The following is a 12,631-nucleotide window of genomic DNA, read 5'->3' on the forward strand; positions in this document are numbered from 1 at the left end:
CCTGGGTAAGTGCCCAGTTTGCCAGCAGCAGTAAGAGTAACCAAGCGTAAGCCTCCAAAATGGCACCTCTAATTTGAGGGGACCTATCAGCCACCTTGTGAAAGAGTGATCAGACCTCTTTTGAAGCACTAGAAAATCTTTATTTTAATAGACAGTGGATTATGTTTGCTTTTCCTGCACTTCAGGCCCCTGGCAGCACCATCCATTAGTGGATGGTATCATCAAGACATTACATACCAAGACATTACATTCGGTGTATCTTATTAAATAACTCGCTTTACTATGAGACAAGTAATGTAATAGGTTAATTTCTATGTGATTTACTGGTCTTCTCTTCTACCTCAATAGCCAGAAGCAGCTAAACCCGTAGGATGATGGAAGGGCACAGTAAACACTCCCTTATGGCACCAACCAAGATAAAACCCCTTTGAAGGTTGGAGTGCTATCCTGTGTTTTGCAGAGTGTTCTGAACCAGTGACTAATAAATGGTACTGCTTCTCCCATGACCAGTATGCACAGATCTGGGTCTTACTCTCCAAGCTTCCTGTTCACTTGGTAAACTACAACATAATTTTCCTTTTATGCTTAACTGAGCTAGTTTGTTTCTGTTGCTCACAACTTAAGTATCTAGACTAACATACAATGATTACCCTACCTCCCCCTCCATGACTATTCTCCTTCTTAGCAATTACCTGTCCTGTCTTATTCTTGATAATACCTGAACATACCTGATACTGCGATTTTAAATGCTAATAGTACCTTGATTGAGTTGTATCTTGAAAGCATAGTTCATAAGTCTTTTCACCTCCAAGGAGTCCTTTTATCATTTTTCTTCGACATACTCATATTTTGATGTCACAAATTTGCATTTATTATTTCTCCATTAGCTAATCAGTGACATTTTCTGATCAGCATGACATAGTTACATCATGTATAGTATTAAGTTAATTAAGTTTCAGTTAAAAGCAAAAAACATCAGTGTCTTAATCTGTGTATTACAGCTTTATTAAGGATAAAAGTACATGTACATGGCAGGCTTTTCAAATTACTGAATATGTAAAATGTTATTATGGACACTTAGAAACATAGTAACCCCACTTATACTAAAATTTCAAAAATGGACTCTAAGAAATATAAAATAATCCAAAGACATTTATAGACACTACTTTCCCAAAATGTCACCCCTCTAAAGTAAAATAGTGAAGTATTCTGGGTTCTTTGTATCTAAGAATATAAAAAACCTATGCTCCTTGGATGGAAAAATGGTTTAAAAAAAAAAAAAAAAAAGGAGAAAGCATTTCCCTGGCTTATTTTTAATCCAGTGCAGTCTGGAGCATTCCTAGTCTGAACAGAGAGGGGAACAGAAGAAATATTTTGGATTCCTTATTATTGTGGAGGCAGAAAGGGTGCAGAGGAATTGGTAGCATTCATTCCCCTTTGTCCTCTAATGGTTCAGAATTCTTATATTGGTCTATGTGTGTTTAGTTAGTCAAAAGGTCACCAACATTCATTCAGTTTACAGGATCTTTTCACTTGGATTCATTGTCCCTCCCTCACCAGATTTCTGAGCATGTTTAATGTCCGGGTGACTTAAGAATGTGAAGGGTGAGTTAGACAAATAGAGTTCCAAATTACAGCTGACCCTTGAACAACACTGATTTGAACCAGAAGGGTCCACTTATATGTGGATTTTTTTTTTCCAATACAGAACTGTGATGTATTTACTCTTATGATTTTCTTAGGAACATATTCTTTTCTCATTTACTTTATTGTAAGTATATAGTATATAATACATAGAATATAAAAAGTACATTATCTGACTGTTTATGTTATTGATAAGGCTCTTCTGGTCAACAGGAGGCTATTAGTAGTTAAGTTTTTTAGGAGTCAAAAGTTATACAATGGGCTTTTGAAAATGTGGGGGGTCGGTGCCTCTGACCTCTGAGTTGTTCAAGGGTCACCTGTATTAATGGGCCACTTCCTAATCTGGACACTAAGTAATAGCGATGATAATGAATATGATAGTTTTAACTGCTTAAGGGGATGGGCCAGTGTACTGAACCAATGAATATCACATGAACTTGTTAGTATTTGCTCTAACCGGGAATGCAGCCTGTCACTTTTAATTCCCATAGCAAGTATAAACCAAAAGCACAATGAATGCAGGTGCCTGCAGAGTTCTCAGAATCTTGGAGCAGCGATTTTGGTGAATGGAAATCCAAAGCCTTGTGTTAATTCTATTCTATCACATTTACCTGTTGGTATTTTTTCAAAATCACTCTGAAATGCTACAGATGGGCATCCAGAAAAAAACAAAATAATATCTAGATGGCAAAGTCCTTTCTTAAGGCATATATATTTCTCAACTTTTTAGTATGATGATTTTCAAACTCAAGAAAGTTGAATAATACACCCAATACCTAAATACCCTCCACTTTAAATTCAACAATTGTTAACACTTTGCTGCATTTGCTCTACCCAACTGTCTACCTTCATTTATTTTAGGACTTTACTTACATTTATTTTAGCAATTCAAAAATAAGTTGCAGATAATCATGACACTTCATCTGTAAATACTTCAACATACATCTCTTTAGAATGAGGACATGACTTAAAGCACCCATTTTTAATAATAGTAAGAGTAATATTTTAACACAAGGGTCAGCAAAGTATGGCCTGCAGGCCAAATTTGGCTGGCTGCCTGATTCTGTAAATAAAATTTTACTGGAACACAGCCATTATATATTGCTTATGGCTGCTTTTGTGAAACAACAGCAGAGCTGAGTAGTTGCCTCGTAGAACATATGGCCTCAAAGTCCTAAAATATTTATTATTTGACTCCATAGAAAAAGTTTGCCAATTTCTGCTCTAATAAAATACAAAGGTGGGAAATTTAATTAAAAATTTTTTTCATTTTAGAAAGACCAAGTGAGCGGGTGAGAGGGACAGAGGGAAAGAGAGAGAGAATCTTTTTAAATTCATTTATTTGAGAGAAAGAGAGAGTACAAACAGGGCAGGAGCAGAGAGAGGAGAGAGAGAGAAGCCCAAGCAGGCTCCAGACTGTCAGCACAGAGCCCGATGCAGGGCTTGAACCCACAAACTTTGAGATCATGACCTGAGCTGAAGCTGGATGCTTAACCAACTAAGCCACCCAGGTGCCCCAACAGAGAGAATCTTAAGCAGACTCCGCACCATCAGCACAGACCCCAATGTGGGGTTGGATCCCATGACCCTGGGATCAAGACCTAGCTGATATCAAGACCTGAGCCGACATCAAGAGTTGGATATATAACCAACTAAGCCACCCAGGCGCCACAATTTTATAAAATCTTCTTGAGCCAAAAGATTTGACTGTCATTTTTGTATTGCAAGTGTTTCTTCCCCTAGTGCATAGGTTTTATGATGTTGTGAATGACTTTAGGTATGGGGGGGGTGGCTGTGCTGGGGAGGTTGGGGAGGTTAGGGAGGTAGGAGTTGGATTGAGGAAGAGAACTAATATTCACTGCCCATTTATTCTGTACTATGGGCTATGCTAGATGTTTTATACACCATTACATTTATTGTGATCCTCACAACAATACTATGAAGTAGACATATTATTCTAGTTTTCTGATGAAGAAACTGAGGCTTAGAACCTTTAGACAATTTGCCCCAAGTCATGCAGATATTAAATAGAAAAACCTAGAACCTGGGGTGCCTGGGTGGCTCAGTCGGTTAAGTGTCCAACTTGGCTCAGGTCATGATCTCATGGTCCGTGGGTTCAATACCCTTGTTCTGCTCTGTGCTGACAGCTCAGAGCCTGGAGCCTACTTCCGATTGTGTCTCCCTCTCTCTCTGTCCCTCCCCCACTTGCACTCTATCTCAAAAATAAACCAAAAAAAAAAAAAAAAAAAAGGAAAAGAAAAACAAAAACCAAGAACCTAAATCTGTCTCCATAGAGATACAGCAAAATCCATTAAGATCCCCTAGGAAGAATTCTCAAATATTTTGTGGTCATGTTTCATACATAAAATAAGTGTTTTGGGCTTCTCTGTCTTCCAATTCAAAATAATAATAAGATCCCTGGGAGAAAAGCAACTAAGGCCTTTCTTTAAAGTATAGACAGGACATATATAGTAAGGACCAGAAACTTGGTAACATAGAATGAAAAGTACCCCAGGAAAGTCATATCAAGTACTTTAATCATTTAATCTCTAAAATGGGGGTGATCTCTATCCTGATTACTTTGGGAGAAAGTTAGTATTAAAAAGCTTTGAAAATATAGGGCTCAGTATAAAAGTGTAAGGCTTCATTATTTAGTTTATGTCTTTACCTAAGCAGGCATGCCTCAAAAACAACTTGCCTATCTCATTCTTCAGTTGTGTGTGGGTGTTTAAAAGTAACCTTTACCCACAACATGGGGCTCAAACTCATGACACTAAGATCAAGAGGAGTCATATGCTCTACCTACTGAGCCAGTCCGGCGCCCCTCATTCTTTAGGTCCTTACTCCTCAAATTCTAGTATTTATAAGAATCACTGAGGCTGCTTATTAAAACGATTCCCAAGCCCCACCAAACACTTCTTCCACATACCTGGGTGGGGTCCAAGAGTCAGAATTCAAGGTGATTCTGAATTACGTGATCTGGGAGCCATTCTTTGAGAAATATTCTTTTCAGATATAACTGATGTTTCACAAGATCTATTTAAATCACCACTTTATGGTTAATAAGGAACTTTACATAATGCATGCTGTGAAATAATTCAAGTAGTACTGAAATATTTAAGGTAAAAAATGTCCTCTCATCACCCACTTTTCTCATATCTTACCCAGTGGTAAGTTTTGATGATTAGCTTTCCAGACTTGAATTTTGTATGCATATACAAACACATGTATTGGTTTGTTTATATATATGCATTATATATTATACATATATATATACATACAGAATGATGAGCATTTGGGGCGCCCGGGGGGCTCAATCGGTTAAGCATCCCACTTCGGCTCAGGTCATGATCTTGCAGTCCGTGGGTTCGAGCCTAGAGTCAGGCTCTGTGCTGACAGCTCAGAGCCTGGAGCCTGCTTCAGATTCTGTGTCTTCCTCTCTCTCTGCCCCTTCCCCGCTCGTGTTCGGTCTCGGTCTCTCTCTCTCAAAAATAAACATTAAAGAAAAAAATAACAAAAAAAAAAATGATGAGCATGTTTCTGATTTCCTTTGCTATCAAAAATAATACCAAAATAAATATCCTTGTTCACATGTCTTTGAGCAACTGTGACTGTTTCTGATTCCTAAAAGTTGACACATAATGACAGCTTACCTATTGGTCCGATTTTACATTTTTGGTGCTGGTACATTTTGGAAGCTCTGTGCTTCCTACTTTGAATAATCCTTCACTGGACATTTATATCAAGGTCCAACGTTCACAACAAAAAGATTTCTAAATTAGAACTGTTTATTGCTCTCTGTTGCAAATTGAGCTTACAAGGTCGCACTAACACCGCCACTTAAGAGGTGAGTTTGGGGAAGCCAGCGCGGGGGCGCCACCGTTCTCCGAGAGGCCGGCAACTTGGGCGAAGACAGGGGAGGGCACACAGCTGCTTCGGCCCACGCGGAACTGACGCGGGAAGGTAGACCCGGGAGCCGAGGCGCACCGAAGTCTTCCTCGAGTCTCCCCACGAGCCGCGGCTTCGGTACAGACGAGTTCAGCGGCAGCAAGACCGTGAATCCAGCCGCCTCTTCTCACCGCCCCTCCCGCCTCACCCTCAGTCGGCTTCTCTAACTCCCGCCCCGTTCGACGTTCCTCGAGTCTGCAGCTGGGAGCAACACACTAACACAGCTTTAAGTCCCGCAGCAAGAGAAGGCACAGAACCCCACCGCCACTCTAACTGGCTGTACTAACAGCGACCTGCATCAGTCCTCCTCTTCTTGCCCTGCCCCTTCCGCTTGCGGCTTACTTCCGGTTCCGGCGTCCCGGCTTTGCAGTGAAGAGCTTTGCATTGTGGGAACTCTTTCCTTTCTCTCTCCCGGCCATTTTGGCGGTTGCTTCTGGTGAGTGGGCTCTGCGGGGCTGAGGTGCGGGCCGCACTGGCAGCGCAGTGAGTTGCTCTTTGGAGTTCCGATCCTAAACGACCTGTCCTGTCCTTTGTATGTTCTAGGTTGGGTCCGCCCCGCACCTAAGGCAGGAAGATGGTGGCCGCAAAGAAGACGGTGAGTGAAGCGGGGCAGGGCCGGAAGCCGATTCACGTGGAGGAATGTCTAGGCCGGGGTGGGCCGATCTGAGCACACCGGGGAGACAGCATGCTCACTGGCTTGGAGGGACCCGAGAGGAAACCGAGCGGTCCTCTCAGTGACTTGGGACCCTAGACTTAGGAGGTTTTTCTTAAAGGGGTCAGCTTCCAAAAAGCTGGATTCTGTTTTGAGATGGTTAAAAACAAGACCTTCAGGTCCGTGTTAAATGTTTGCTTTGTAGAAAAAGTCGCTGGAGTCCATCAACTCTAGGCTCCAACTCGTTATGAAAAGTGGGAAGTACGTGTTGGGGTACAAGCAGACTCTGAAAATGATCAGACATGGCAAAGCGAAACTGGTCATCCTCGCCAACAACTGCCCAGCCTTGAGGTAATCAATCCAAGGAACCTTGAGTGTGTGTATCGTCCACTGCATGTTTATCGAAGTGTATATCCAGGAGTGTAAGCTTGGGCAATCGGGGTAGCACTAACTCGGCTTTATGTAAAATTTGTTTTAGGAGCGAGCACCTGCAGAAAATTTACGGATGCTTCTGTGGTGTTTGGGTCTTGAACCACCCCTCCCCCCCCCCCATCATGTTTTCTCTTTGTAAGCTTATATTTTGGAGAAGTGTGGCAAGAAAGGGAAAAACCATGGAACGTCAAACTTTGAGGGAGGCACAGAAATTTGTTTTTCCATGTATTTTGTGTCATGCCTTTTTGGTCATTCTTGAAAAGTACTCCGTTTTGGGGCGCCTGGGTGGCTCAGTCGGTTGAGCATCCGACTTCAGCTCAGGTCACGATCTCACGGTCCGTGAGTTCGAGCCCCGCGTCGGGCTCTGGGCTGACAGCTCAGAGCCTGGAGCTGCTTCGGATTCTGTGTCTCCCTCTCTCTCTCTGCCCCTCCCCTGCTCATGCTCTGTCTCTCTCTCTCTGTCAAAAATAAATAAACATTAAAAAAATTTTTTTTTAAGTACTCCGTTTTGGGGGCTGCCTGGGTGGTTCAATCAGTTAAGTGTCCAGTCTTGATTTCGCTCAGGTCATGGTCTCAGGGTTAGTGGGTTAGTGGTTTCCAGCCCAGCATAGGGCTCTGTGCTGACAGTTTGGAGCCAGCTTGGGATTTTTTCCCTTTCTCTCTGCCCCTCCCCTGCTCTCTCACTCTCTCAAAAATAAGTAAGTTTTTTAAAAAAGTACTCCTATTTTTTGAACTTGTTACAGTATAGTAAAACTAAGGTAAGAAAAGCTCAGGCTGGCTGTGGAGCTACAGGTTCCTAGTTCCCCAAGTTTTTGCTTGACTTCACTGTTTCAAAATTGAACTTAGCATGGAAAATAAGTTAAAGAGATTTGGACTGTACAGAATACAAGCCATGTATCAGTCTGCTACACTGCATTGAGTTTTTTCTGTGGTAATGCGTAATCTTCTCGTGGCATTTTATATAGGGTGTCTGTACATAATTGGCTTGCCTGGAGTGCTCTGTCCTCCATCCCATCCCATGGTTTGGTCTTCAGGCTTACCTTCTATATCAGTGCTTCTCAAACGTGAATGTGCACACAATTACTGGTAATCTTGTTAAATGCAGGTTCTGATTTGATGGGTTTGGGATGGGACCTGACATTATGCATTTTTTGTTAATTTTTTTTTAATGTTTATTTTTGAGAGACCAAGTGAGAATGGGGGAGGGGCAGACACACACACACACACACACACACACACACACACACACACACACAATCTGAAGCAGGCTCCAGGCTCTGAGTTGTCAGCACAGAGCCCGAAGCGGGGCTCAAACTCACAAACTGAGAGATTGTGACCTGAGCCAAAGTCAGCCGCTTAATGGATTGAGCCACCCAGGTGCCCCTGAAATTTTTTAAATGTTTATTTGGAGAGAGAGAGAGAGAGAGTGCCCAGGAGCAGGAAATGGGCTAGAGAGAGGGAGAGCAAGAATCCCAAGCGGGCTCCCCACTGTCAGCGCAGAGCCCTACCAGGGGCCACGAACCATGAAACCATGAGATCGATCGTGACCTGAGCTGAAATAGAGTCAGTGGACACTTAACCATTTGAGCCACCCAGGTGCCTCTGACATTAGGCGGTTTTAACAAGCACCCACACTACTGCTGGTCTGTGGATCCATATTTTGAGTAGTGGCAAGGTTCCGTTAGGACTCTTCTAACTTGTAAAACCATTAATGTTTGTCTACTCAATTGACACAGAAATGTTAACTTTATGTAAGTAATATCATTCCCCATCTAGGATTCAGAGCACCAGAGAGTGATAAAAGTGGTTTATCTTTTTTTTATCATTTTTTAAAGTTTATTTATTTTTGAGAGAGCACTAGCGGGGGAGGAGCAAAGAGAGGGAGACTCCGAAAACAGGCTCCGCGATGTTAGCACAGAGCCCAATACAGGGCTTGAACTCACAAACCTTGAGGTCATGACCTGAGCTGAAACCAAGAGTCCAACGCTTAACTGACTGAGCCACCTGGGCACCTCCAGAAATAGTTTATCTTTGAAACATAACACAGGTTTGGATTCTGGAACCTCCACTTACTGATCTGTGCCTGGATGTCTTTATTAGTTAAAAAAAAAATGAGTATGTTTTACTTAAGAGGTTATTGTGGGATTATATAATGTAAAGTGTCTGATGTGTAGTAAATGCTAAGTAAATATTTTTATTTCACATCCTGCCCTCTTTTCCATAAGCATAGTTATGGTCTTAAACATAGGTATTCAGAAGATATTTATTTGCTGGGTGTCCCATTTCTTAGAAAGACCAAAGGAAAGGATGGTTTGTATTGGCTAATGGATATGATACTTTTTTTAGGGTGATTATTGATTTGATGACCGTTGGAAGTTAAAACTTGAGGGAAATAGTAACATGTAATCTGTCAGTCATTTGGTATGGCATTTATTTATTTGTCTTTTGTTTACCAAAGGAAATCTGAAATAGAATACTATGCCATGTTGGCCAAAACTGGTGTCCATCACTACAGCGGCAATAATATTGAATTGGGCACAGCGTGTGGGAAATACTACAGAGTGTGCACCCTGGCTATTATTGATCCAGGTATGTTTTTTAAGTCATAAAAGAATTTTCCCTTTATAATGTAATTACAAGTACTCTTTGGTATACAAATATCTTTGCTAACTAGGTTCAGATATTCAGAATATGGATATATAGCAAGGGATATCCTGTAGTTTTATTTCACAGAAAATTGATAACGGATATAAGGACGTTATGATAGGTCTTGGTGTAAATGAAGTTTTTTTACTTTGAGATTATGAAAATTGTTTGAAGCCCTTAAAATTTAGGACCTTGGTAAAGGTGAAATTATAAAGGGGGGAGGAGGGATCAAATGAAATAGTAGAAAGGAATCCTTACTGGCTGCCTAAGGACAGATGGGTAAAGATTCAGTTGAGAAAAAGAAGTGGCTACAAATACAGATCATGTTATATTTTAGAACTTAAGAGTCTTTAATTCATAAAAGACTGCGAATATTCTCGCTGTTCTGATTTTGTAATAATCAGGGCAGGCTAAACATTCGCTATATTAAGACCATGCATGTGTCCCCAGACTTAGTTCTTTCCCTAGGTCTGGTTTTATCAATGCTGGTGATAAACCAACTCTGACTTACATGATGCATCTGTGGAAAATGTCTGTGACTCTAGGTATCTGATCATCCTTGAGAAATGACAGCAAAGCTAGTGTAACAACTTTTGAAGATAACCATTGCCAATTTGATGATTACCAGTTGCCATTAATCAAATTGTAAAACTGTTATGTCTTATTTTCTAGGTGATTCTGATATCATTCGAAGCATGCCAGAACAGACTGGGGAAAAGTAAATCACGTAAAATTTTTCGTTAATAAAATTGGCTAGAGCTTGTTTTAAAAACTGTATTCATTTCCGTTATTTTCTTTGTATCTTTCTGTTCCCATATATTTTCCTGAAGATAGAATTTGAGAGGATGAGGCACTTAGATATGGTGGCAAGACTTGGGTTAATAGCTGTACATCCCAGTTGCCATTTTCCTTTTTATAAAGGGAGTGCAGAGTTCCTTTCCTATACTAGATTTTTAAGAGATTCCAATCTTGGAATATTGTTGGCATTTTTTATTTGAATATGTTTGAGAGGCAGCAAAGATCAATACCCAGAATTTAACCAGAATTGCAATTCATAACGCAGCTTATATCTACAAATGAGTAGCAGACAGGATTAAATGAAATATCCTCACCCGAAATGTTTTCAGTCTGAGAAAAGTTCTATTGAACTTTAATGAAGAAGGATTTTTCCAAAGGGTGTGTAGTGGTTCAGGTAGAAGAAATGTACTTAGAGCCCCTCAGAATAATCCCAGGTCTTCAATAAGTGCTAAATCCGGTTGCCCAACGTTTGTTTTATATAATTTTATTCCTGGAAGATAGCACCGTGAAGTGTTTGGTGTTCAGATTTTTAGGAAGCTGCATACTACATCTTCCATGTAAGTCCATTGGAACCCTTTTCCCACATTTCCCTTGGAACATTCTCAGTTAATTTAGGGAAAAATACTGTAGATTTATCTTGATTTACAGAGTCAAATGTTGCTGGTGGGGTATACTGTATGCAATGCTGTGCTCTAAGGCTGCAAAAGTGTCAGAAATAACCACATCATATCGTTTGGACTTCAGATGATCCAACTCTCGTACTACCCAAAACCAGGTGGTAGATGAGTGAGACCTTGATGAGGCCATCAAAATGCTCTGGAATGTCACAAGACTTTTTTGTTTCTTTTGGGAGCTGAGCATGCCAGTGGGGGAGGGGCAGAGAATCTTATGCAGGCGCCACACCACCTGCCTGAAATCCAGCGCCTTGGGGCTCCCATCTCAGGAACTGCAAGATTGTGACCAGAGCAGCCTGACATTTCACCCACTGAACTACCGGGCACCCCTGAGGCTTTAATTGCTATGGTAACCATGGGTGGGTCAGATTCCCAGTTTCATTGAAAGGGGAATGGGTTTCTTTCAAGATAACATTACATAATTTTAGTTTATGTCTGGAATTTGATGTTATGGATACCATGTGAAGAGTAGCTGTTACCAACTAGTTTTACTGGTTCGTCAGTTACTCAGTATTTCTCAATTTGGGAGCACTACTGACATATTTCAATGGGATAATTCTTTGTTGTGGAGGGCTGAATACTGCAGGATATTTCTTATTCATGTTTCTTCCGTATTGTGATGACACCCCCAAATGTTACTCCATGTTTTCAAAGTAGCATCTTCTGGTCAACAGCCACAGAGATATGAAAATCTAAAAATTTTTAATGTTTTTTTAATGTTTTATTTTTGAGAGTGAGTGGGGGAGGGGCAGAGAGTGAGGGAGACACAGGATCTGAAGCAGGCTCCAGGCTCTGAGCTGCCAGGACAGAGCCTGATGCAGGGCTCAAACTCATGAACTGTGAGATCATGACCTGAGCTGAAGTTGGACCCTTAACTGACTGAGACACCCAGGCGCCCCTGTAAATGTTCTTAAGTGCTCCTATCTTCACATCCAGAGACTGGTATCCCCAAGGTGGTTTAAAATGTTTGAAATCTGTCAGATAAGACTTGCTTGGTCAGACTACTGCTGGTCTCTAATGCCATTAGTCTGTTCCTTAGTTAAAAATGGTTGCCCTTGGTTAAGGAAGTCTGTGGTGCTTATTTTCTACTTGATAAATCTTGCCTTTCAAATTGAGCTTCCAGCTACTTGGGTTATTTTTGGATTATTTTTCCCTCCAGTTTGACCAGTTACAATTTAGTTAAGGGGTGTACTTAAAAGAATACATTGTTGCCAATACCAGGGTACCATGTCTTTGTAAGGATTCTGTTGCAGGACTTGTGGCTGCAGGCATTTTGGAGCGATGGCTTTTAGAAAATAATTGGTGATTTTTAGGGGCTTCTAGGTAGTGATAATATGCTCTAAGGTCATTCGGCTTTTGCCTTTTCTTTATATGTGCTTTTCGTGCACTCCTTGTTTTAAGCAAGAAAGGAATTTACAGTTCAGAGAAAACGAGCTTAAAGCTAGTAGATAAGAAACGTATCTCACCCATTCTGGCCTGGGACAGCTGTGATGAAGTGCCATTAAAATGCTGCCAGAATTGGAGAAAATACCACTGGTCAGGAAGATCTGGGAAGGTCTTAGTTGGCATTTTTAAATGTAATTTTCCGATTATAATCAAAGTAATGTGTTTGGCTAGGAAGCTCTCTTATGCAGGGGATTGTGGGAAATTCCAGCCAAATGGATTTATTCCATACTTGTACTGAGTTGTTACGTCTGGAGATAAAAATGTCCGAAAGAAGAGGTTGGTCATTGTGGAGTGTATTAATTGTAATCCGTGTGGTATGGTGGCAGGGGCAAAAGGTACGTAGAGAAGAAAACAAGGCTAGTGGCCATGAATGCAAGGAGTTGGGCCTTCT

The 12,631-nt window shown here is 41.1% G+C and overlaps 1 protein-coding gene and 1 non-coding gene across 2 annotated transcripts; both read left to right on the forward strand.

Annotated features, from left to right (window-relative positions):
- The first annotated feature begins 6,010 nt into the window (after nucleotides 1–6,010).
- On the forward strand, nucleotides 6,011–10,099 carry RPL30 (ribosomal protein L30). The gene is made up of 5 exons (XM_049633060.1): nucleotides 6,011–6,028; nucleotides 6,136–6,187; nucleotides 6,450–6,595; nucleotides 9,135–9,265; nucleotides 9,995–10,099. Exons 2-5 carry the CDS (start codon nucleotides 6,167–6,169, stop codon nucleotides 10,042–10,044), a joined length of 348 nt encoding a protein of 115 aa, XP_049489017.1. The 5' UTR covers nucleotides 6,011–6,028; nucleotides 6,136–6,166; the 3' UTR covers nucleotides 10,045–10,099.
- LOC125924980 (small nucleolar RNA SNORA72) lies at nucleotides 9,688–9,819 on the forward strand. Its single transcript, XR_007458646.1, has one exon. It is a non-coding gene; the product is annotated as a small nucleolar RNA SNORA72 (small nucleolar RNA).
- Nucleotides 10,100–12,631: the final 2,532 nt, after the last annotated feature.

This window comes from Panthera uncia, chromosome F2 (genome assembly GCF_023721935.1).
Source record: "Panthera uncia isolate 11264 chromosome F2, Puncia_PCG_1.0, whole genome shotgun sequence".
In the NCBI taxonomy this organism is placed as follows: Eukaryota; Metazoa; Chordata; class Mammalia; order Carnivora; family Felidae; genus Panthera; species Panthera uncia.